Raw genomic sequence first — 27,401 nt, forward strand, 5'->3', positions numbered from 1 at the left:
AATACAAGCACTGCTGAGGTCATAATAGGGTAACTGGTGTGCGTGAATTCCCCATACAGTTTTATGTTATGTGTATTTTAAAAAGCAAGGCAGTTCATCCAGATGTGTGACTGAACTTAGACTTGCTAGCAACAATGGGCTTGCCAGCACCAATGGCAGCCACAAAGTGACAGTCATCCTGCTTATCAGTTACAATGTTCTAAGTTAGACCTATGACTTTCTGACTGTTTCCTGTTCATATTTACGACTCGAGTACCATTGGCATGATTGTAAATGTCCCTGAAAACCACTTTAAAATCCAGCTAGCCTATTTCAGAGGAAGGAACTGGGAACTTGCCTAAGGAAACCCTGTGAAACTCATGGGGCCACCCTAAGTTGACAGCAGGCATTGAGGGGACATGCATACACAGACAGCCATATTAAGGGAATGAGTTCTGCAGCACAGGCAAGCAAGGCACTGAAGGATGGTGCATCCAGTTCCCTCCTGACAGTGAGCGCCATAGTGCCAACAGGTTGCAACAGGACTCCACAAGGTCAGCACACTGCTGCTCACCGAGAGGGGGTGTTAAGCTGCATTCAGTTCCCTCTTCTACCAAAGACTGCTGCATCAACCTGACTTTCCTCGCAATTGCTCTTCTAGGAGTTAGCTGCTGGCTTCATGTCAAGATAGCAGCAAGCAGGTAGGCTGACTTGAGAATGTAGTTTGAGTCATTGTAACTGACCCTAAGCATATTGAAGAAATAGCAATGGTTCAGGAGAAATACCCAGTGATACTAACAGTGCCTTTTATTTTTATTTTCTTTATTTTTCATCTTCCTGAAAGGAGTCCTGGAGTGGCCATTTTGGACAAAACTGGTTGTAGTAGCCATTGGGTTCACCGGTGGACTTGTCTTTATGTACGTACAATGTAAGGTCTACATTCAGTTGTGGCGAAGACTGAAGGCTTATAACCGAGTGATATTTGTTCAGAACTGCCCAGATACTGCCAAAAAACTAGAGGAGAAAATTTCTTCCTCCATTCAGAACACTGAAATCAAAGACACTGTAGTGGTGCCAGTATCACAGACAAGTACAATCTCTCAGCAATCAGGAGAAGAAACTGTTTCTGATGGCATGCCAGTTTGATGAAGCAGCAACTGATTTTTTCCACTGGAGGATAATGGAATGTCCTTTCTACTGTTCAGACACAGTAAAATGGCAAAAATGCTATTTGAATGAAGAGCAACAGGAAATAACCAGGAAAACTGATCAAATGAAGATGCACATTACCACTGGAATGTAATTGCAAAGCAGCTTTTCACCTTTCTTGCTAAGCATAATCAAAAGTGGCAAAAAAGAAGAGACAGCAGAGACAGCTTCTAAGAGGCAAACAAACATAGCAGCACCACTTTTGATAGCTGAAAAGCCCTGCACTTACAGTTGTACTACTGTGTTCTGTTTACAAGATGGGTGGGACCCTTATATGTATTTGCTACTATGGTCTTTTTGCTAATTATTGTAATCTTGAGAGAAAAATACTTTAAAACAAATTTTTAAAGATTCATATTAACATTTAAAATTATGTAACAGACATACACCGAAGCACAAATTACCTAAATTTCATAATGTGATAACTTAAATACTGAGGTGACTAATTGAATTCACATACTATCTATGATTTAGAAAGCTATGTAAAAGAAAACTTTTCCAAAATAGTAAACCTTAAGTTTAAATTTAGTATTTAAATATTTTCTGTGGTCCCCTGTAGACACAGATGGTAATTACATTCCAAGGTTTCTTTCCAAGTTATATTTATCAGGAGCAACAGTTTACTTAATTGCTGCTTATTTTTTAAAGCATAATAAAGTAAAGAACAAAAATGGACAAAAAATTCCTGCCACCTCTAAAACAATTCTGCTTAAAGGGTAACATGTTAAATAGTCAGAGGTATGATAGTCCAGGAAGGTATGTTAGTTTAATGCAGATGACCTTGAAAGATATTCAGTACTTATTTATTAGTGTGTGAAATATGCAAAAAGGGTGGGAAATGGAAATCTATTCATTTGTTTTAAGAGATCAGGATAGAACAGACTCTGAAGCTGTTGGGATAGTCTTAAAAGAGTAAATATAGGCATAATGTCAGTATCTTCCTGATGTACACATGAAAAAGGCAGAATGATTTAAGGGTTGAACAGTTCAGACATTATTACTGAGATTCTAAGATATTAACATAAAACCCAAGTGTGATGAAATAAAACAGAAAATACAAATCAGTATAATGGTGTACCACTCAGCAATAACTTGTATGAAAAAAAGAATGTTGGCATCTCATTTCAGAAGACAAAACAATCTGATACTCTAAAGAGAAATAAGTTTCTTCTTCATACCACTGTTACACTTGTTGAATGTATTGTGAGTTGTACCCAAGTAATGTGAGTTATACAAGAACAGTGTTATTAGTAATAAGGGAGACTTGTGATAGCAAACTGCAGTGGTTTAAGTCATTTTATGAGAAGACTGTATTTCATGCTTAAAGAATGCAGAAAATTGCTGATGTTGAAAAGACTCAGGTGATTTATGCAACAGATCTGCTGGATAACTGCAAAAAGTAGATTGCCCATTAACATCAGGAGGTAACGTCTTTTTAGAATCATGGCTTGGTTAAAAATATACCAACCTAGCAAATACTAATTATGTAAAATGATATATTGGCAAAACGTTTAATCCAGGTGATCCTTCATAAATACTAAGCTGTCATATTTCATATAAAAGAGAGCAAAGCCCATTTAACATTAAACTGTGGTTAAAATTACTCTCACAACCTCTTTGTGAAATTTAGATCACAACACAGTGAGTTGATGGGTAGAAAAAGAAGTAGGCTCACAGTCTGAAATACATTCTAAACTGGACAGTTTTCTTGCCACAGCTGTGGATATAGTACAATTATAATTTTGGGGTGTAATGTGTTTTTCTGCCCAGCTATAGACAGATAGCATAATAACACTGCTTTGCAAAGAAGGAGATACATATGGCAGAAAGTTTAAAAGCCAAGGTAGATTCAATGGGTTGCATAAGAAAAGACTGAAACAGTATAAATTGCCTAATGTAATAACAGAAATGTGGATTCAGACAATTGGTTTTCCAGATTATAATTTTGAAGTGTCCATAAAAGAACTACACGCTATTAAGGGCACAACATGTTTTCACCTACAGATTCCTATGCATATGGAAAGGTTCTATTAATTGCTTAGCCCAAAGCCTGCAACCTCATGGATACATGGAGATTTTGGCACAATTATAAATCAGCATGCATTGAGGGGAATGGTCTGTATAAACCCCAGTAAAAAGGTGGAAGGTGCTTATAGAATAAACTCATGGCATCCCATAATGGCATGGTAATTTCAGCTTTCTTACTTAGATACTAAGAAGGAAAACATTTAACTTTTTTCTTCTGAAACTCAATACATAGTTGGAAAAGCAACCATGTAGGAATAGTTATCTCGTTAAAAATATTAAAATGGCACTTGTCCAGACACTGCAGTGTTATACTTTTTTAATATCACTTTTAGATGACTTATTAGAGATAAATTCAAAAAAGTGTTTACATGGGTGAAATAAGATTCCTATAAAGATGATGAAAATTTAACACTAGGGTAATGTTGAATGCCAAAAGAACTTTCAACTCCCTATGGGGCTGTCACAGGCATTCCCCTCTGGATTATTCTGTTAGCTTTATCAGCATATCTAAGCAGTCTGTTGGTGCTATTGCTACAGCTGGGAAGCAACTGATAGTATGGTTCTGAAATGTGTACATTAGTACACACATCCACCACTAAATTAGCTGTCAAATTCTGAATCTTGCAGTTCAATGCAATCTATGATGCAAATATTTTATTTGTGTACAATTGTTGGACCTACAGATTTGTTACTTGTTTTACCCAGTTCTCTTTTGCAAAAGAGCTTAGATGCTTTTGTGGATGACTTGTGTATTAAAAAGGTTTTTGGGAAGGGGTGGGAACTTAATATATTACTAATTGTTGTGGAACAAATTTGTATTTGTATTAAACAGATGCCTCAAGGGTAACTGTAATTATTTGCTTTTAAAGTGTAATAGATTGTCATATATTTAGATAGACTTCTTACAGGAAGTTACATACCATTTATAGATGGTGACACTTCTGCAGAACAACTTTAATCTTCAAAAATTGTTTGACATAATTATGTGTGTATATACACATATAAAGAGAGCCCCTATACACACCTACACATACACACACTTTGACATATCCAATTTTGTTATATCACACCTTGGAATTGAAATGTATTTGAAATGGATTTAAATGGCATTCAACAGTGTGAAGGTGCAAAATGCTTTTACAGTGGCACAGAGGTTAAGTAAATATCAATGAACTGACACTTCTTGGCCATGTAAGTAGTCAGTAATTGATAGAAGTGCCTTCAGCACTATTACAGGTATGAGTCTTCTTGGGTTTCTATCAGATTTGCATATTTGGATCCTGCAATTTTTGCCTATTTGGCAAAATTGCTCCAGATTTGTCAGGGTGGATGGAGGCCACTGGTAACTTTCATGTCAAGCCACAGATTTTCAATCAGATTGAGGTCTGGACTTTGAGTGAGCCATGTTAAGATATTCAAGTTCTTGTTTTTAAGCTACACTATTATTTTGACTGTGTTGAGGGTCACTGTCCTGCTGGAAGGTAAAGCTCCACCCAGTCCAACACCCTTGCAGAATGAAACAGTTTTCCTTTAGAATTGCCCTAGAACAAGCTCTGTCCATCTACCCTCAATCCTGACCAGTTTCCCAGGACATGACAAAAAAGGTCTCCCTTCAACATGCTGCCACATCTAACTTTGAGGATTTTTTTCCCCAGGGCAATGATTACTGTTGAATTTGCACTATACATTGTATTTTGTGGGAATGCCAAAAACTTCAATTTTGCTTTATCGGACTAAAGAACCTTTCATAGAATCACATAATCATAGAGTTGGAAGAAAGAACTACAAGGGCCCTCCAGTCCAACCCTCTGCCATGCAGGAACTCACAATCAAAGCACCCCTGACAGATGGCTATCCAGACGCTGTTTAAAAACCTCCAAAGAAGGAGACTCCACTATTCTGTGAGGGAGTGTGTTCCACAGCTTGAGAAGTTCCTCCTAATGTTTAGGTGGAATCTCTTTTCCTGTAGCAGCATCCATTTTTTCCTGGTCCTGTTGTCTGGAGCAGCAGAAAACAACCTTGCTCCACCCTCAATATAACTCCCCTTCAAATACTTACACCATCCCTTCTCTAGGCTAAACATACCCAGCTCCCTAACACTCTCCTCATAGGGCATAGTTTCCAGACCCTTCACCGTTTTGGTCACCCTCGTCTAGACACGCCTTGTCTAGATGTTTGCCATGCCTCCCACATGGCTTTTTTTTTTTTTTTTTGCAACACACACTGATACTCTTAGTACAACCTCTCACATTTCTTAGTACTACCAAAAGTTCATGCTGCCACTGTATTTTGATCCCAAACACGATGCTGTTAGTGTAGCTATGTTCTCCAACAAACTCAGGGGCCTTCCAGAAATAGGGGCATGTGATCTGAGAACACGGCACCAGAACTGTTTCCAGATGGACCCTCTTCAACCAATTTTGAGAGTTTTGGAGATAGCGGGTTGCACCACAGCTTATTTAGACATTCCAAAGCTAAGAGGTGCCATACTTATGAGTGTCAGTTTGCTTTTGTTTACTTATATTTTGTGCCACAAGAAAAACATCTTTGCATCTTCACTGTGATGAGTATCTTGTGTACATCAAGTGGTAATAATGCCAATGCAATTCATTTCAGTTCCAGGCTATTACACAACAAAATCTGGAAAATTCAAGAGAGAGTTTGAATATTTTGCCAAGCACTGTATGTCTTATTCTGTAAGTTTAAAATTGCCATGCAATGACTTTTGAAGGGTCTCCATATAGACATTGTGTACCTTGTTGCATGAGCATTATGTTGTACACACACACATCTTACTCTTTAAGTTTAAAATTGCCCTACAGCTGTTTTAGCAGACTGTTTTAAAGTTCAGCCTTAACAATATCACTCAGCAACTTGCATTTAACAATTGTTGAGAGTGTACAACCAGTAAAGGATAAAACTGCAGTGAACACCTGTTATGATCTGATTCAATAGGCACAGTCACTCTTCCCTTCCGCTTGCATGCCAGCTTCAGCATTTCAATCTTTCTCTAAAAATACAGACCTGTAGATTAATGTCACTTATTAACCATGATAAAATCATGGTTTAAAAGCCTAATTAGTAAACTGACATTAAACCAGCAGTACCAATTAGGGATATAATGATTAATGAAGCTGGTGCATAATGGGAGCAGCAAACATACAAGTCCAAAATTCATTCCCAAGTTAAATATTACTTTTAAGCCAGAAATGTTATGTCCCACTGATGTATTCACTGAAGTCTAAGTCGACATATACAAGTTCTTCTTGGTAATCAAAGTACTCTTAATCCTTTCAGTGCCAATATGCTGCAACAATCACACTGAACATAGCAACTAATGCACACAAACCCATACTTAAGAATAAAATATAGTGACCAGATACAAGGTCAGACTCAAAACATAAGTGTAATTAACATACAGTTTATTCAGTGCTGGGTTATAACTCTGTTTTCTCCAGGAATGTCGTTAGCAAATACACATGTACAAAAGTCCATTTCTCCTCCCCACCATTCATTCTAACCTCACTGCATTCTCATAAAACACACACACAGTTCTTATTAAAGTCCCTACAAGTAAGCTGAAAAGTCCTTACTGCTCTTAAATCTTTTTTAAAAAATAGAGATGCCAGGGACTGAGCATTGGAAGCTACATGCAAATAATGCTTTATTAATGAGCTGGACTTCAATCTAGACCTTTAAAAGATCCTGCATTTCTTCAGAATCTAAATTCCTGAATGCAACTCTTTTCTAATCCCAAAGACAGACATTTTGTTTTACCATGTCAATTGCTGAAGAAACTCCAATTCTAACTGGCTAAAAATGGGCAAATGCCACAACATTTGTCTTTTTCTTCAGTACAAGAAATTTTAGACATTGCTGATGAAAGATATGAAAAAGTCACAAGGGAATGAATTCACTATTGTAAGTTAAATCTAACACCATGTGGTTTTCTGTAGGTGTGATTGATGAGGATGCCACATTTTTCCAAACACAACCAGATTAAAGCCACCCTTTACCCCATTAAGGAGAAATCCTTTTTGCAGCAATACTCCACCTAACAAGAAAGAAGCTGAACTAAAATGATAGGAGAAAAAAAAAAACCCTTGGCAGCACAGACCCTCACTAGATAATACATTAGACATTTGCCAATAAATAAATCAACTTGTGAATCCTAACAGTATTAAAGGAGCTATTTATTTCTAGAAAACAGTAAGTTTTGGGGAGGGTTGTCTTTCTTTTTATCATCACAGATTCCTGTCAAGAACAAACTCAATGTGGCAGTTACATGTGTAGCAGTTAAATAATTTTTCATAATACCTTTGATTTTAATGGATTTCCTTCATGAGATATATTAAAATAGTCTTTGTTACAACACCACAAAACATGAAAGTCTACCAATGTTTTCTGTTCATGCTTCTGATGTTCAGGTCTCTTCTCCCGTCCTTTTCAATTTTTTCTTTCTGCAACTATAAATGAATTAAGCAAAATCAGAGCAGGGTTATGCCACTACAACATCAATTGCATTTTAAGAATATCTTAGTTACTTTTATGAACTTCACACTGTTTTTCAAGATACAATGATATAATATGTACGAGGATCCCGCACCACCACCTGAAAGCCACATCAAGAGGCACACCTCATATCTAAGAGTGAGATTTAATTTTGCTTCCACTGATATGTTAAAAAGCAGCTAGGCAATTTGCTTAAGCTGTTATCTACCTCTGATGGGGGCAAATGCCTCAGTCTGTGTTCTTTGCTGCATTCAATTCCATTTCAGCTTCACCACTTGTCTTTTCCATCTTACTGCTAAGGGCATCTTTACTGGTTATCTTTTTCATTTTAATATTTGGTAGTTTCTTCAGGTCACCATCCCAGTCTCTTTGAAGGAAGGGGAAGAGGTGAATGACAGACATTTAGACCATAGAAATTGACATTTTACATTGATTTTTATTAATATTTATTACATATCAAGCGTAACAATGTAGTTTTCCCTCCAATATAATAAATGTAGATGCGGGAAGTCTGCTAGTGACAAAACTTTCCCTGGACCCAAACCAACATTACCCTGTCTTCTGATAATTTTAAAGAAACTATGACAACAACAGAAAAACCTGTTTCTAGAAAGATTTTCTAGACATCCTTGCAACCACTCAACTTCTTTAGCATCCCAACAGATTTATTAGAGAGGGCAACAAGTGGAAATTGGATTGCTTAATTATATTTCATCGTAATCTCTGAATCAGTTTCTCCTAAAATGGCCCAGGACTTTAAGATAAGATGGTAGTGCACAAATGTGTAATAGGTCCCTGGTGAACCTCAGACTAGTAGATACCAGTTTTTCCTCTAACAAATTTTCCAGGGTGGCATTATAGCACAAATTGTGTAGCAAATACTTTGAGAAAAAGCACATTCCTTTTGTATTACTGTGCTTTTGTTTTGGGTCTTACCCACCTACAGTGATTCTAATAATTCATGGCTTTCTAGCATGTCCACCAGCAAAACACAGACTCCAAAACCCTTTATCTGATATAACGGTCGTAGGCTGTATTCACACTGCAGAAATAATGCAGTTTGGCATGGCCTTAACTGCCATGGTTCAATGCTATGGAATTATAGGATTTGTATTTTTGTGCGATATTTAACTTCTTTGTCAGAGAGCTATGGTGCTACAAGAAACTACAAACCTGGGATTCCATTGTATGGAGCCATGACAAGTAAAGCAGTGTCAAACTGCATTAATTCTGCAGTGCAGATGAAGCCTCAATAAGTAGGATGTACCTCAGAGACTACTGCTGCCTTGAAACAGCTTTGGATGTAAGGTGTGGGAAGTGACTATATGGAGAGAAATGTCTTGCTCCTTGGGAAGCACATCCTGTGTAAAAAGGACTGCATCCACTCCAGTCAAATTCCCAGTGGGATCTGGCTTGCTGAGATTGGACAACTGAAGTCAAACACAAAAGTGGATAGTGTTTAAGTGTGAAAAATCCATTTGTCCAGGATAAAAAGTGTCCATGAAAACTATTTTTAAGACTAATTTGCCAAAGGCAAAATGAGCTAGAACAGATAAGCAGCAGATGTAGTATGGACGTAGTATACCTGCTCCTTGCCATAGCATTTGACAAAGTAAATGGAAGAATAAAGCTGCTCTAAACATAACTCTCGCCTCCAGCCTGCAAGATCACTGGCCCATTTTTGGAGTCTAGCACACTGGGAGAACATCTGGATGAAGAAGGCTATTGCAGTGCTGCACCTCAGCCAGCCCACAGCAAATACCCCAAACCAATTCCTAGTTCCAAAGTACAGTTTAGTACTATACATGTAAACTAACATCAGGAAAAGTAATAAAATCCTTATTCACTTCAAATCATATTTCCACACAAATAAATAAAATCGACCAAGGATATGCTCCTGAACAAAATAGCCTGACAGATGAAGATGAGGTTACAAAATTCAACATTTGAAGCTGAGAGGGATAACTCACCTGAAAATTTTAAGGTGCTTACAGTTCACAATGTCAGGAATATCTGTTGGGAACAAAAATAAATCTGATCACACTGCCAGTACTATTTTGTTTTGTATTAGACATTTTAAAATATTAGTGACTTCTGGAATCAACAATATAAACAAGAACTATTCACTCTGAACCCTGGTGATCTAAAAGAAATCACAATCAAATGTTTTCCACAAAGAATGTAAAGATATTAGGATTTTACCTTTTTGAAAGAGGGAATTCTAATAAAAAAATTGTAGCTGCACATTATGAGCATAAGAGAACTAGTGAAGAAGAAGGTGGCACCTACAAATTCGAAAATTCTATTATATTGCTGGGACAGTGGCATATTCAGGGCTTTTTTTAAGACTTATGTAACTGGCTAACACCTTATGATTTGTATCTAGCTCACCTTCAGACAGATGTGTAATAATAAAACCAATGGTCTGTCGTAAAGTTCTCATTGCTGGCCATTTCTTAACTGTTACATGCATTTCAGATGTCATTGTGTTACAGGCAATATTTTTCATGCATGCATCTACTTTTTCTTTTTATCTACTTAAAGAAATTATAGCCCATTCTTCATCCAACAATACTTCCATGGGATCAGTATAAAATAAGAGAGCCCTTTGCTGCAATCTAAAACTCCAACAAATCTCAGTGTCACTGAAAAAGTAGCAATAAACTTAAATCACTGCTTCTAAGAGAAAATTGGCCGCTGAAATAGCACATGTACTGAACTGAAACAACGGGATTCCATAGTATGGAGCCATGACAATATGGTTTATAAAGTCATGGATAAGTACCATGAAACTACACACCACAACTGCCTTCTTTCTAGCACCCACTGGCTTTCATTAAGCCAGAGCTTCCTGGTTTAGGTGTAACAAGGAACTCTGGCTTAAGCAAAGCCAAGATTTCTGCATTGATACAAGATGGGGGGAAACTAGAGAATATCTTGAACATCCAGACATAGCCATTACTTCTAATGATATGTTTTCAAAGAAGTTCTGGAAATCATTCCTTAAATAAGTAGTTGAAAAGGCACTGGATTCTAAGGTACTAGATAACAGAAATATGAAACATTCTGGTTCACACATATAGATCTAAGTCTGAACAAAAATATCCTGTCAGTTGCTGCACTTCATACTCCTAAATGTATTTCCAGTTACTGATAATCAGCTGTTGTTATGTGCCTTCAAGTCAACTCTGACTTATGGTGACTCTATCATAAATTCTTGACAAGATTTATTCAGAGGGGATTTGCCACTGTCTTTCCCAAAGACTAGGATGTGTGTGACCTGACCAAAGTCACCCAGTGGGTTTCCATGACTGAGCAGGGATTTGAATTCTGGTCTCCCAGAGTCCTAATTCAACATTCACCCAATTACATCATGCTGGCTCCTCTACCAGCAGCAGGCTTGTATTGATAATAGCATTTATAAAAAAACCAAATGGTCACAACTGGTACTATTTTTTTTAAAAAATGGAATAGTGTGTGTATGTGTGTGTGTGTGAGAGAGAGAGAGAGAGAGAGAGAGAGAGAGAGGCATTCAACACTGGCATGCCCCATCTTCATCCAGAAATAGTGGAGTTCACTCTATTAGTTGTGAATTCTAACACCTCATTCTTCTTTATAGGTGGAGTTCATGACAGATGTGTAGTAGCTGAGAGCAGAGTATCTGAACCAAGTAGCTCAAACTGGATAAACCTGGGACTAATGTGCCACCTTGGCTGAAGTAGGAGTGGATATATTTTCCCAAAAGGGTAATATGCAGGGATCTTTCTAGTTCAGTTGTGCCAAAATCTTAAGTGTTGTATAGTTGTATCACAGGACAAACAGATAAGACCAGGGAAGCATAAACTATATTCTCTTTTGACAAACTTGAAGTGCAACTTCATTCCTTTTTAACAAGCTTCAAACCATTCATCTCCCAAGTGGCTCTGATCTTAGAGATAAAGTAGATATTGCTTACTGATTTGTGTGGTCACCCTATATACACTGAACTATCTTTGAGAACAAACAAAGCTGGTTGGCTGATTCATACAATGCTCGGCAACCACAAGATTAAAAAGAACACAGAGACTCAACTATTCCCTTGCTTTTACAATTCCAGCCTTATTCTTTTGCTTTCCAAAAGAGGAAGGGAAACTACCGTCAACAAAAAAGGGCCTAATTAAATAAAGTGTACAGATATTCTCTCTCATTAAGGAAATAGGGGGAGGGATGAGCTTCCCAGTGCTACAGAAGATTTTAATGCTATTAACTATACAGTCTAGGGGACTTTGGGGCTTTAAATTGTCACCATTTAGCAGCAATTTTTCATAAATTGAAATCCAATTTTAAAGAGTCTGCAAGAACTCACAGTAACAGCACTAACAAGGAATGAGGTTATCTTTCAACAAAGAAAGGCCTGCCAAGACAAATCATACTTACTTCTAGTTGAAATACAATATTCAAGTTTGTAACTGTCAAGGCACATTTTTCTTTTATTTTGCTGTAATTCCTATGCTTATCCTGTGTGCTAGAGCCTTTCAGAACAAAAACGTGGCCAGAGTAAGTTTAAATGCAATATTTAACAGGAATATCTAACTGAAACACAACAAGGTCCTCTAATATGGAAGCATATTGGTGACTTGTGAATGTGCCATTTCAAGCACTGACCAGAGAGCCAGTGCAGTCTTGTTGGATGGGTCTTGGGAGATTCAGCCACAAAACTCACTAGGTAATCATGGGACAGGCACACTGTAAACAACCAATCTGGAGGTGATCTCAAATACAAATTCATTTTTCAAACAGGGGGCAGTTACCTGCTATGATGTCCATGGAACAACCACAGTGCTATACCACAGTGGTCAAAATTCACAGGAGCCCATACAGCTCAGTTTTTATCAATTATCTATTCAATAGCTTCCTCCAATGGAACTTCAAAATCACTTAAATGAAGTAGTTGGTGAGAGTGGTATTAAAAGACCAAGTCCACATCATAGCTTAGAAAAATGATTTTTCTATGCAGCTCCCAGACGTCTCTAGCTGCCATAAATCCAATGCTAGGAGAAAAGCAGGATATACAACTTAAAAACAGCCAGAACAGCCACAGGCTATGCTGGCGGTAGTCCTCAAAAAAGTTTCCAAACTGATTCATTCAAACATCATACTCATGTAAAGAGCAGTTCTTTGAGGAAAAAAGCACATTAGGAAAGGAAAAATGAAAGTGAGGGGGAAAAAACATTAAATTGACTGAAAAGACATTGTAAGCAGAAAACAAATTCACCATTGTCCTGTACAGAGCTCTGATCTGCCAACAAGAAATTATCACTAACAGATATATGGATTTTGTATTTAGTGCAGAGAGTTAGGAATGGTCATACCTAGACCGTATCCTTCATACTGTTGTCGTTCACGTTCCATAGTCTGTCTGATAACTGTTTCTCTAGAACTGTGTTGTCTTGCTTTCCTTCCTTTAATACTATTCTGCAGTTCAATCTGCTCCAGTTCATCACAGAATCGTTGCAAGTAACTGAAACACAATAAAACATCACTGTTGAAAAGGGATTTGTTCAAATTTTACAGCCTTATATTTTCTTTTGCAAAGTCTCTGGTGTCATCATAAAAGCAGTAGATGCTAATAACAATTATCTCCAAAGCTGAGGTCAATTCGGAGAGATTGAGTACAGCATAACTGCAGTGAAGCAACATTAATCCTTTTGATTGATAGCAACAATAATTTCTACAGAGCATATGTTAAGAAACTCATTAATTACAAAAAGGTGAAATGTATCCAAAACATCTTTTCTCATTAAGATGATTAGTAAAAAAGAGAGAGAGATGTGCTTCAATGCTTTTGTTGCTTTACTTCTTTAATGTAACACTTAAGATTGTCTAATAAATTATAAAATTAGTCATACATGGCATTCGGTTAGTGGCATACGCAGGTGTAAGTAAACTCTACACCTGTGTACGTCTAGTTTTGGTAGTCATGGAGATTGATATTCCTTTCCTTCCCCCTCCTTCCACTTATCATAGACCACCTAAAACGCCCCACTAACAGCTATTTCTACTGGAAGGATTGGTCACAAAGGCACCTGGCTATGTCCCTGTAGCCATAAACAAAATGGTTATGTCAGCCACTAGGATCTCAGCAGACTTTGGCAGGTAACTGTTTTATGTCTGGCTACAAAGACACAGCCAGGCACCTCTGCAAACCCCCTCCCCCCAACTTTCCTTCAGGTACAAATGGTTGTGAAGGGGCTTGAGCTGCTCTAAGGCAGGTCTGGAATATGGTGGTAAGAGGCTCAAGCATGGCACAGTTCTACATGTGGAACTATTACACTACATCAAACATGTAGTACTGCAGCCATGAAATGCTAAAATACAGCTAATAAAATAATAAAAATAATAAAAAAGCTAAGTCAATAAACACTACAACACCAAGTCTGCACATGTTAAAAGAGCTGTTCTAGTACACAATCACACAAAAACACATGATTTGGGCACAATTAAAGCATCCCAACCACATAATTGTTAACAGGGAACATTAGTTCATCATTCTTAATTCCATTTATTCATCTGTTGCATATTTACCTTTCTACTAGTTCACAGGCTTCTTTTTTTGTATATTCCATTTTGTTTGGATCAAGGCAATTCTGAAACCAAAGCAATTTTTCACCTACAAAAACAAAGACAAACATATAAAAACTACTGTACAGAATGACTTTACTAATTGCTAGTCCCAACAGAATTAATCCATTTAATCAGGAGAACTTTGAAAATCAACACTTGCTAATTAGGGTCAGGAATTGTGCTGCCCAACAGATAATGTTAAACTGCAACTCCCCACATTTCTTTTCCTTTCTTTATGTTTTTTAATTCATAGTTTTAAGAATATATTAAGAATTACAAACATTATAAGAAAGAAAGGAAATAGAAACAAATAGAAAGGATAAGAAAAGAGAAGAAGAAAAATTTGAGTTCCAATTCTTTCAGCAATTATATATACATATAGCTATTCAACAGTTCCAAAACAATCAGCTCTGGTTTTAGTTGCAACTCTCTGCATTAAGGTGTGTATTTGAATCAAATCCTCTTTAGCCTTTTCATATGTCCACTGCATTCCTCACTACTATTACAACAAGCCCTGGTGACACAGTGGTTAAATGCCTATACTGCAGCTACTCACTCTCAAGGATGTGAGTTCAATACCAGCCACGGTCTTGACTCAACCAGGCATCTTTCCGTAGGTCACTGAAATGAGTACCCAGCTCGTTGGGGGCAACTGTCTTACACTTTGTAAACTGCTTACATTGGTAAGCAGTATAGAGATGTACTTGCTATTGCTGTCTTCTCAGAAACCTATTCTTTCTAATCATCAAAAGCAAAAGTTGCCAAGTCATTTTGATTTTTTTCACAAAAGATCTATAAAAGGTTTCCAGCCTTATAGAAAGGTCATTCATGACCTTTTGCTTATCACAGAAGTCCATGGTAAGTAATGCTAAATTTGTCAGTCTTTTTGCATACAACAATCTTGTTGCCATTGTCATGTACTGAAGCAATCCTCTGTGGGTCTTTACCAACTGCAAATCCAACAGTTCCAAAAGAATCAGCTCTGGTTTTAGTTGCAACTCTCTGCATCAAGGTGTGTATTTGAATCAAATCTTCTTTAGCTTTTCACATGTCCACTCATTCTTCACCACTGGCTTTGCTGGCTAAGGCAGCTAGGAACTGCAGCACAACATCTGGAGGGTCACAACTAGCCCATCCATAAATTAAGCAACAGATGCTTAATATGTTCGTTATATCAGGTGAGTGAGGTACCATTATTTCTGCTGCACACCAGCAGAATACTGGGGGAGGGGGCAGTTAAACCATGGGAAACCTTCAATAACATATGAGTTATCAGAATAACGTTTAGTGTCCTGGATTAGGTCCCTGGAACCAGCTCCCATTAAGCCATACTCATACATCTCTCTTCGCTTTAGACTGGTAATGGGAGAGATGGTACCTCAGATTTGACTCATGAAAACAAGCTGTTGATCCTTAGTCTAAGGAATCTGATATAGCCGTGCCAATGAAAAGCAACAGGGCTTTTACCACTATCTCTTATAAGGTGCAATTTTTACCTAAAGTGTAAATGTTCCTAATTACAGATTTTTGATAAACAAAAAATGCCCAAAAGACACCGTCTTCTTCATCCTTTGTCAAGACAAACCATAAAACTGAGAAAAAGTTGTGTGTGTATTGATAAGATTGCTGAACCAAGGACAGTAAATAGCCTTGCCATGCTAATTATACCATTTTGAAAGACCACTGGTAAACACATCGCTATTACAAACTCTAAGTCTATTTGATGATACAGGCTCGACAGCACAGAACATATATTTCAATATGCTACTGTGCTGCTCAAAGGTGACTTACCAAAGTCAATAAATTTGTGAAATGAGTGTTATGTAATACTGTAAGATTAAGGATGCACTATTATGGAGATTTTCTTGGGAGTGAGTTCCACTGAAGTCAACAGGATTTACATCTGAGTAAACAAGCACAGAATGGTCAAAGTGGAAGCATAAAATTAATCTCTCTGCTGCCACTTAATACAATTTTGGGTCTGAGTCGAAACCCTATAGGTATTTGCCTGCAAATTATATACATTGAACTTCATGATGCTATTTTTGGTGATCAGTCACAAGACAGAAAGCGCATCAAGCTAGAGCTGTCCTACTTTCCATGCACCACATACAATTATTCGTCTATGTTAGTCTGACATTCCTAACCCACATCACTGGGCATCATTGATGACAAAAACCTGACTATACAAGACGACCTCATAGCAAGACCATGCAACCCAGTACTTTCTACTGTTCTCCCCACATTCTATACAACTCTCCAATCCAAGATCCTTTCAACAACTCTGGGACACTCTGAATGCATGAAGAGCACATGTTCTACCTCTAAATGATAGCCACTTGCTATGGCCATTTCCCTCATTAAAGGAGAAAAAATCAAGTTGAGATATTTGGTAGTTATGAATCATGGATGCAAAGAACAAAAATGGTTCACTTTTCTGTACAGTACAAGGATTCCAAAACAATAAATGTGTGCAATGTGGCTATTGCTGGACCAGAGCTTTATAAGCATTTAAAGTTGATGCTTCTTAAAACTTTTGTCTCTCTGTCTTCAAATCTCCCCTCTCCGTTTCCTTCCTCATCTTTCAATTCTGTCTCCATCACATTCCTATTTATATCTACATTAGATCTGACCCTGTGAAGCTCGTCTTTTTAACTATCGAAGTGTGACTGAATTCTCTTTGTAAGAGAGGCTATAACAAGTTACCCAATGCTACATCAGATAGTTACACAGTAGTCTTCAAGTATTTCAAAGGACAGACCTCAGAACAAACCAAAAAATAGAAAAGGTACTGAATTCAGTGCTGCTGCTAAGTCAGACTGATGTTGCATTACATAGGCAAACATCAGTGATTGTTTGGAAGTCTGTTCCAGAGATTTAAAAGAGCTCTGGCCCGGTACAGACAGACCCTGAAGGATGCCCTCGTCACGTGCGAGGAGTGCCCCACCCACACTCCCCTCGCCTCTTGCACGTGACGAGGGTGTCCTCGCTGTGCGGCGCTGAATAGACGGCACGTGTAGCGATGATGTCACTGCTGCGCAGCCTCCAGATGGAGCCGTGCAGCAGCAATGTGCTCACGCCGCTGCCAGCTCTTTGTGGCAACGCAAAAAGGAGCTGCTTTTTAGCGGTCCTTTTTTTCGCATAGCCGCGATGCTCAATTTGGTTGCTGCGGCGTGGCTACACAGTAAAGAGAGGCGGCTCCTGGCCGCCTCTTCTTGGAACTCTGTACTGCACCTATGATTTGTTACAAAAAGTTCATTTTGCAGAGACTGAAAGTATTTTTTTACTCTTACCTGCAATGCTGAGGCGAAAGGCCTTTTCATTTTTCAACCTACCAAAAAGAAAAAAAGGGGGGAAAGCTTCAGTTTAATTATTCCCAAGATTAAAGGGAAAACACATGCATACAAGGGAGGGGATGGATAGATTAGATAGATAGATAGATAGATTAACATTTTGATGAAAAGGCTAACATATGAATACTTAAGTAGTTAATATTGCTTTTAACAACAAAATGGTACCACAACATTCATTTATTTTCATACTTGCTCTACAGTCAGTACAAGTCATACTGTTAAAAAGATGCCAGTAACCCTTACCTTTTCAGCAGGAAATGCTCCTGTTCACACTTCCTGCCAACCTGCACCATGCTCCAGAATACAAGAAACTTCCTCCAACATAATGTCCATTGGCATGTCCCCTATTATCCATCTACCCTTTCTGTTGCTTGTTAAAAATACATTTGTTTAACAAATTTACTGAGGAGCCAGACATGCTGGTGTAAACTACAACCCTGAGACCAGGGTTCAAATACCCATTCAGTTCTGGAAACCTATGGGATAATCTTGGGCAACTTACATTTCTCAGCCTTAGGGGAAGGCAATGGCGAAACTCCTCTAAATAATCTTGCCAAGGAAAACCTATGATATGGTCACCATAAGTTAGAGTAGACCTGAAGTCACCTGACAGGAACAATAGCCATGTAACAAAACAACACTGGCTTTCTGTCAGAAATGCAAAATGCTCAGCGAGTTTAAGAGAAAGCAGCAGTTATCAGGTTAAATAATTTTCAGTAATCACACCCCTTATCCTTCTATCCCAACCTCTTTGGGATATAAACTGACTTTCAGAGAAGCTTTCCTATCTTTAATGGAGTTTGTACAATATAGCTTTAAGTTTGTATCTTTAGCCACTGGTGTCTTTACTACTTAATCAGAATTGCTAGAATTGCAGAACTGAACTATGTGCAAACACTCTCCATCACATCTAACCATCCGTCACTTTCATTTTGCTAGAACAGCTCTAGAACCCATCCGATTTCAGTGAAAAGAAGATGGCAGGAGACTGAAACTTTGCTTTGCAGTGTGTCCATTCGACAAGCAATATATTTTCCTCAAGAGAAATTTTTTAAAAACGGGGGGGGGGGGGGGGAGCACGGTCATCAGGTTATCTAGAGAGAATATAGTAGGGAAGGGATAGCTATGATTGGCGGAAGGGGCCTTATCTCAGTCCCCTCACCTTCAAAGCTGTGTCTGGTGAAGACATGGAAAAGGGTCTTCTCAGGGCCCACTGCCAGATTATGGTACTCCCTTCCAAATGAAGTTAGGCCAATTCTCTTTCTTTTGTCCTTTTACCAGCAGGCAAAGACTTTCCTCTTCTGGCAAGCCTTCAGTAAATGACTACCCATTACAGTCTGAGGTTGCTGGATTTTTTAAAATATTTTCTGCTTTTTATTATTAATGTAGTGGTTTTTTAATTGTTTTAATTATTTAATTCATATATTAATCTATCTAGTTATGTTTTTATCAAAACATTTAAAATTATAAGAATAATAGTAAGGGAACTAAGGATTCAACAAACGTGGGGGTGGAAGTCATTTATTAGAAACAGCATTACAAACTTACAAGTGCATGGATACTTTTATGTGTGATGGTCAATGGAAACAGAGACAGAAACATGAGTAAGAAGATGCAAGCTTTAAAAACCTCCTATGTGGGAAGGTTCTACAGGTCAAGATGAAGGCATAAATCTCCAGGATATAAATCCAGTTAGTAGTTCAATGATCACATTGCTGCTTATGAATTATGACAATGTTCTAGAACATTAGAGTATGTACAACATCAGTGAATCACTAGCAATAAAGATGTTATTATAAGAGCCAGGCTATAAATTAAAATGATTTAATGGAATAGCACATTTTTCAAGGTCAAAAACTTTTATATGAACTTTAACATTCAATAGAAGGAGTAATACAGACAGATGCAGATCCTTCCTGCTTCTTTGAATCCTGTACCTTCTCTCCATTTACAGTTTGCTGTTTGACCAACCTCCCTGTATTTGCTTTCACTCATACTCACCCTTTCACGCACATAAAGTGACTTGCAGAAGTATGTACACATACTTCTTTAACTTTTCGATATTTTATGTTTTATCACAGCTGTGAACAGAAATGGATTTAATGTCAACCCTCCACATTTGTAGCTTTGGCTTTTGCGGATTTGATTACTCGCAGATTTGATTAATATGTTCTCTCTAGTTGCAACTCTGCTATAAATTGATCATAGAGTTGGGCTTGAGGACTTAGAGGTTACTAGAGAAAACACTTATCTAAGCATTTGTATATACTCCAGTGTGATTCTATGGTCAATGTCTAGCAGATGTTGACTGCAACACAATGAAATATGTCCACACACTACATCACTAAGTTTTTGTATAATAAGTGAGAACAAAGCAACACAAACTCAACATCTGGTATACCGCTTGTCAGGAGCTGCTGCCTTGGGTCCCACTCCAGAAAATGGCAGCATATAAATAATACAAATAAATAGGAGGAGGTAGGAAAAAGATTCAGAAGCCCTGTATGCACTAGCCCAGGTACACACATCTTTGTATGCCAGGCTATAATTAAAGTTCTATGCAGGAATTCACCTGCTTGCATGTAGTGACATTGGAATGCACATAAACCCTGAATTGCTCCCTCCTCCTACAATGTCTGGCTATGTTTTTAGAAATTCATGCACTGAATACAATGGTATGAAAAAGGGCTCCATAATTCAACTTAAATACCTACAGAGCTCCTCGGCTCAGAAACCTTGATACAGGAGGACTTCCAATTACAGTAGTAATGTAAGCATTTGCAGCAAGATATGATTACACAGCCCTTTGAGAAGTATGCACTCAATAGTTGAAAATCTAGCTGGCATGTGAGAACATGGGGAGCAGGGCTTTTGTGTGCACCCACTTCCTCTCTTCCACTCTAATCCTATGCATGAGCAAATGAATGCCAAGCAAGGGTTCACATTACAGAAAAATCATTTTACTGTATACTACTGTACATAAAAATCAAGATAAAATAACATTTGCCACAATATAGTAGAAGTTGAGGTCATTTTAAAAATATGCTCTTATTTAGTAACAGAAAAATTAGGGCTGGAGCAAACAATTTCTTAAGAAACACACCCAATCTGTGAAAAATCAAATTAAATACTTAATTAAAATTAAGTGTTTCCTCTTCCCTACCACTGAAAACATAAAGGGACTCACTTTTCTTTTTTCTCTTGTTTGTTTGCTTCTTTTGTAAGTTGAGCAGCTTTCCTACTGTAAGGATGGATGACTTTCTTCTCCTGCCCTCCTCCTTTGCTCTTTACTGCTTTGGGCTGAAACAATGAGTCAGAAAAAAAACCACAGTAAGACATTTTAAAGCACTTTCCTTTAAAGTCTTCAGATAAGTTGAAAGACTCAGCCAGCTCCAAGAAGCAAGCAGGAGCAGCTGATGAAACACACAGAGTGAAAAAATAATAGGTCAGGAATTCTTCAAAAAGCCTCTATGACAATATTGAACTGAGATAATAAGAATAACATTGTTTAAAATGAGAGATTAAAGTAGCCCAAGGCATTCAAAGCTTTATGAATTGTTGAAATGCATCCAACAGACAATCTGCATGTAGCCACATCAGCACAGTTATAGCCACAAATTAGTCTAACAGGTCCAGACTAATATTAATTTCTGTATGTACAACACAGCTGGCAAGTTAACACGCTGCCCCTCAGTAAATATTTTAGCTGTGGAAGTATTATTATTTCATATGAAGTATAAGAGGGTGCCTTCTAATTAAATTTGCCTCCTGCCTTTCTCTTCAAAAGAAGGAGAAAGTTAATGCAGTTTGGCTGGTTGAGAAAAACCCATATTTTACCTACCTTCAACACTCTGATTACAGAGAGTAATCAATACTTTCTGTGACTTCCTTAATTTAATTATGTTTTTAAAAACATAGTTAAAAAACTTAATTAAAAAACTAATTTTGTTTTTCTTAATTAAAAAACTAATTTTGTTTTTAACTTTTGTATATTTTTGTGTTAATTTTACACTGTTTAAACTAGATAGTTTTCATTGTTTTTAAATTTGTATTGTAAAGTCTTTTAAGATGTTTTTGTCTTATGAGTCACCTTGGGAGAAAGACAGCATAGAAATGAAATAAATAATACTAATAACTTATCATAACAACAAATTTAATTCATAAGATTATTACAGATGTTTTAAATATTCTATAACACTTTCAGTTCAAAATTCCTAGGTCACTTTATAAATGAAATGCAAAACAAAAATAATAAAAGAAAAAACTTTTTAAAAGGTGAATTACTAACAGGATCCATGTAAAACAGTTTGAATGCTCAGTACTGTTATTTAAATATTTAAAATTCTTTCCAGTTTGCATGAGCTGTCCTCTCATTCCTGGCACAGCTAAGATACCATCAGCCTTCTAGAGTTCAGCTGCTCTATCTGTCAGACTGAGGATAGTAATGCGATGCACTGGTGGCTATAGTCAACAGTCTCCACAGAGGGGCTGACTTGTGAATGACATCCAAATCACTCATCTCAAGAAGAATATTGAAGAGGCTCAGACAAGGGCAACCAAGGGATCTGAGTGCCTTCAACATAAAGAAAGCCCACAGTATGTGAGCTTTTTAGTTTAAAGGTGGGTGAAAGATAAGGAGACAAACTACACAGGCTGATAAACTTATGGATGATGTGGGAAAAGGGAATAGACAATAGTTTTTCTCCCTCTCTCTCTCTCTAATAAACTTTGGAGCCAATCAATAAAATTGATTGAGAGCAGATTCAAAACAGACAAAAATGCCCCTAGCAACAGCTTCTCCTTAGCATATGACATTTCCTGCTGCAAGATGATTTCCTTCCAACAGAGTACACAGCAGTAGCCCAAAACAGAATATAAGCTTGCCCTTCAACTTGATGTGATTCCTACATTTGAAAGAGTTCAATAAGTCTGTGTTTCTCCCCTTTACTGCTGTTGTGCACCTTCAAGTTTTTTCTGACTTATGATGGCCTTGAGGCAAACCTATCATAGTGTTTAATTTTTAGCTATATGATCTTGTCTCCATTTTGCATGAACAAAGCTTTCATACAACATTTCATACAACCCCCAACCATGCAGGAATACATAACTGAAGCACTCCTAAAGGATGCCCATCCAACCCCTGTTTAAAGACCTCCAAAGAAGGAGAATCCAACACCCACAAGGAAATCTATTCCACTATCTAACAGGTCTTAACAGTAAAAAAAAAAGTTCTTCTTAACATTTAGGTAAAATCTATTTTCTTATAATTTGAATCCACTGGCATCTGGAGCAGCAGAAATCAAGCTTTCTCCATCTGACTAAACATCTGACTAAAGCAGAATAAAATGGCACTGCTACTTCTCCCAGTCTGCACACTATATTCCAGTTGATGCAGCCTAGAATTACAGTGCACTGGCTTTTTTTGGTTACTGCATCACAATGCTGGCTCATATGTTCAATAGTAAGCAAAGATTTGTAAATATACACTTCATGAAAATGACATTATTTTATTTTCAACATCTTAATCGGGTGTGAGCAGTTTTCTGAAACAATTCAGTGCTATTTGCACAGAAATAAATAGTTATTACGAGCCATAAATCTAAAGTCACCATGGTTTTCAAAACAAAACACAATTGGTACATAAACTCTAAAGAAGCAGAACAGATCAAACTACTGTATACTGTTTTATGCTGAAATAGTTTTAACTGTCTCAGGCCCCTGGGCTCCACAAATAAAGAAAATAAATGAAAATCAGTTGCTTGTGCAGAGAATGTAAACAGACTTTGATATTTTAGATAGCCAGAGACAATATGCCCAATCCTAAAAGTTTTTAGAGCAAAGCTGATACATATGTTAATTGTCAGGGCAGAAATTTGGAGGTTTACAAACTTCAAAATTAGGCATGCAAAACCATTTTCAGGGTACAATCCTAGGAATACTAAAATCAATCCCTGCTCATGCAACAACAGCAGACAGGAACTGAGGAAATGTTTATCAAAATACCTGTTAACATTCTTACTGTTTGATGTAGAAAAATTGAAACCGGTGAACATAAACTACCTGAAGTCTGTATTGAGGAATGGCTACCACCAGTTCCAAGAAACTGAATTTTATCAGCTTTACTCTGACATTGGAAAACAATATTTGGTACTCTTACTAAAAATAATAATAATCAAGCACTGGAAAATAAGTGAGAAATTAAGTTCCTTATTACAGTACAAGGAACAACTTATTATGCTGTGCAAAGGTTTACAGGCCGGGCTGCTAACCACAGAAAAAGATTTTAAAGTTATATTGCAATCACCCATGAGGGAGAGTCTGGCTGCTCAGAGCACCAATTTAGCCTTTTAGGCATTTGCTAAAATTGTACTGTCCCTTGATCTATATCACTGCATTTTTATTTAATCATGTGAGCTATATTCAATATATTTTAAGATATATTTCCCCTTTAAAAATATTATATGTTGTATTTCTGAATGTATTCTAAATGGTTTCAATATAGTTTGCTGACAAATTCAGACAAAATATGACATTCCTCTACAATTTACTCAGACCATACAGCCATAACTATAAAAGTAGCTACCCAAAGTATACAAACAAGGCAATCCAGAAAAACATATTGTCTCAAATTTTAGAACCCTAACTGTTGGGATATCTGGATATACGGATAGTTCCCAAGACCATATGCCATCAACAAGCTATGTGAAAGATACAACTGATTTCGTGAGGCAATTCTTTGAAAATTTAGGGCAAGGGTCATGATTTGCATCTTTCTGGATAATATTAAATTTCATCGACTTCCCACAACTGTGCAAATATGCTTTATACCTGAAATTATCACCCTGAAATGCATATTAAGGATTTATAGCCACGAAAGCTCATGTGAAAATAAAAGCCAGTCAGCCTTAAAGGTGCTGCCATATTTTCTTCCTTTCTTTTTTCCCTCTTTCCTTTTCTTAGTTATACAGTCTACCCTCCCCATACGTGGGGGATTTGTTCCGGGGGGGGGGGTATGGGGAAAAGAGTGTATGCTCAAGCCCCATAGGAAATAATGGGGCGCATGCTCACGGCGGTGCACGGAGCACATAGGGCGAGTACAAGCCCCATTATTTCTGCCTGAGCTTGCCTTCCGTGTGAGCTCAAAGCCGCAGAAGGCAAGCCCGCCTATAAGGAGGACCAACTGTATTGTACCACAATATTACTCAACAAGTTTCAACTGCAAGGTAATGTACTTACATCTTTGATATTGGAGGAACAGGAACTATTTGTAAGCACAAGAGACCATGAAGAGCTGCATGCAGCCTCACTTTGCCCACCTTGTCCTAAAACAAGTATGCATAAGTAGTGCTCTAAGTATTAAGACTGCAACTCATTCAAGATGTGGTACTGTCAAAGAGTACTGAGGATACTGTGGATGGCCAGAAAGACAAACATATCGGTTCTAGAACAGATCAACTCTGAAGCTGTCGTACTTTGGCCACATCATGAGAAGGCACGAATCACCGGACAAAAACAATAATGCTAGGAAAGATGGAGGGAGGTAGAAAGGAGGAAGACCGCATGCCAGATGGATAGACTGGCCACATTACTGCACTACCCTCTTATAGTGCTGCTGTTCCACTTTTACTGCTCTGAATTCTGGGGTTTGTAATTCAGTGAGGCCTAAGGGCTCTCTGGTTGAGAAATCTAAATATCCCCTCCCTAAACTGCAAATCCCAGAATGGAACAGGAGGCAGCCAGAGCAGTTAAAGTGGAATAGCAGTGCTATAAGAGTGTAGTGTGGTGATCTAGTCAATTACGGAGGTCACAGGCCTAGGTTTGCAAGACCTGAGCAGACCACTGGAAGACTGGGGACCTTGGAGATGCCTCATCCACCGTATCACCATGAGTTGTGGTTGACTTGAGGGCAGTTAACAACAACAACAAATGCTGTAAAGACAGCCAGCGTGGAGTAGTGATTTGAGAATTGTACTAGGACACTGGGAGACCAGGGTTTGAATCCCTACTCAGCCAAGGAAACCCACACCGAGTCACACTCTCTCAGCCTTAGAGGAAGCCTCCTTTGAACAAACCTTGTCAAGAAAACCCCAAGATAGGCTTGCCTTAGGGGTCGGAAACAACACACAACAACAAATAATGCCAAAATGCCGTTAAGACCGAGTGTGATGTAATGATGTTGGACAACTCCCTTGCATGCCAACGTCAATCAACTACAATCAGGGTCAGCAGCCAAGAGCCAAGGCAGATCCTGTGGGGTCAAATGTCCTAATTCTTCTTCTTGCTTCAGCATTAGCAGTTCTTATATTTAGGCACATCTATATCTATCCAATGACTGTATATTTGAGTTATGAGTCTCTCTCATAACTTGATTGCTTTATAAAGATATTGGATGGTGGATATGAGGATTGTTTACATAAGATTTCTTTCTGTATTTACTCATTTTAAGTCTGAAGTTCAAGTGCCATGAGGTACTTTAATATCTGCAAGAAGTGCACACCTTAATATTATAACTATAATAATACAGTGTTTAGATAGATAGATAGATAGATAGATAGATAGTTTTATCTTTTTAAGAAGTGTTTTATTCTTTTAACAACTACCTGTTTTAACATTGTAAGAATTTAATTAACTTTTAATGTACTTTTCCCCTCTGTTTTTAATTATACTGTTTTTCTTTAATGTTGTGAAACTGCTCCAAGCTCCAGTTCTGAGAAAAGAGCGGGATACAAATAATAATAATAATAATAACAACAACAACAACAACAACAATGGTGTGAGTATGGACTTATTGACCATCTGTAGAGACTGGGGAAAGAGTGGGATACAAACCAATAAATATAATAGTAATAATAATCATCATCATAATAATAATAATGGTGTGAGTATGGACTTATTAACAACCTGGCTGTACAGACTGAGCAGATGACCTGAACTCATGCTGGGAATAAAATGCTTCTGCAGTAGCAGCAGGACATTTAGGGTGAGTAAGAAGGTTGGATGCTTGTTCAGTTCCCTCTTGGCCATGGAAGCCCACTGGGTGATCCTGGGCAAGTCACACTCTCTCAGCCTCGGGGGAAGGGAAGGCAAGGGCAACCCTCCCTCTTCTGAACAAATCCTGCCAATAATATCCGTCATACAATTGTTAGACACACCCCACAACCATATAACCAACGCTGCATGTCACAACCTTCACAACATACAAACACACTGAAGCCTGAGGTATGTGCCTTGTTGTTGTCAAAGGCTCCCCACCTCCCCCCCTCCCCACTCACCATTTTGGTTGCTGTGAACAACTAAAGCAGCAAGTTCTACTTTTTGAGCCGGACCGCGTGCGCTAAAGGACCGGGTCCGTCACTTAAAGCGGCTCGGCTGCGCAACACGACCCGCGAGCCCCTCAGTTCCGCTCACGAGAGGCTTCTACTCATTCTCTCTCGTCTTCTCTGTAACTGCGCTGCTGCCTCCTGTTGCATGCTGGGGCTTGTAGTTTAAGGGGGGCATTTAGCATTCTCAACCAGAGAGCTCTTGTTAGGCCTCACTGGACTACAAACCTCAGAAGGCAACAGGATGCATTAAGCCATGTAGAGTACCAGTTTTATAGTGCTGCTATTCTACTTGGACTGCTCTGGCTGCCTCCTGTTGCATTCTGGGAATTGTAGTTAAAGGAGGTGGTAGTTAGAACTCTCAACCAGAGAGCTTTTAGGCCTCACTGAATTGCAG

The 27,401-nt window shown here is 38.0% G+C and overlaps 2 protein-coding genes across 3 annotated transcripts in view; one reads left to right on the forward strand and one right to left on the reverse strand.

Annotated features, from left to right (window-relative positions):
* Positions 1-4,384, forward strand: part of MARCHF1 (membrane associated ring-CH-type finger 1) — a 163,030-nt gene extending 158,646 nt beyond the window's left edge. Inside the window, exon 8 of one of the 2 annotated variants that reach the window (XM_042470179.1) lies at positions 824-4,384. In XM_042470179.1, coding sequence (XP_042326113.1) covers positions 824-1,125 — 302 coding nt within the window. In that variant the 3' untranslated portion in view covers positions 1,126-4,384. The remainder of the gene's footprint in view (positions 1-823) is intronic. The other variant, XM_042470178.1, reaches the window with a different exon arrangement.
* A 2,237-nt stretch (positions 4,385-6,621) lies between these two features.
* On the reverse strand, positions 6,622-27,185 carry TMA16 (translation machinery associated 16 homolog). The gene is made up of 8 exons (XM_042470294.1): positions 26,957-27,185; positions 20,872-20,984; positions 17,625-17,662; positions 14,293-14,377; positions 13,080-13,228; positions 9,699-9,741; positions 7,937-8,095; positions 6,622-7,682 (listed from the first exon to the last, which is right to left on the reverse strand). The coding sequence occupies exons 1-7, from the start codon at positions 26,957-26,959 to the stop codon at positions 7,957-7,959; spliced, it is 570 nt and encodes a 189-aa protein (XP_042326228.1). The 5' UTR covers positions 26,960-27,185; the 3' UTR covers positions 6,622-7,682; positions 7,937-7,956.
* Positions 27,186-27,401: the final 216 nt, after the last annotated feature.

Source organism: Sceloporus undulatus, chromosome 5 (assembly GCF_019175285.1).
Source record: "Sceloporus undulatus isolate JIND9_A2432 ecotype Alabama chromosome 5, SceUnd_v1.1, whole genome shotgun sequence".
NCBI lineage: Eukaryota > Metazoa > Chordata > Lepidosauria > Squamata > Phrynosomatidae > Sceloporus > Sceloporus undulatus.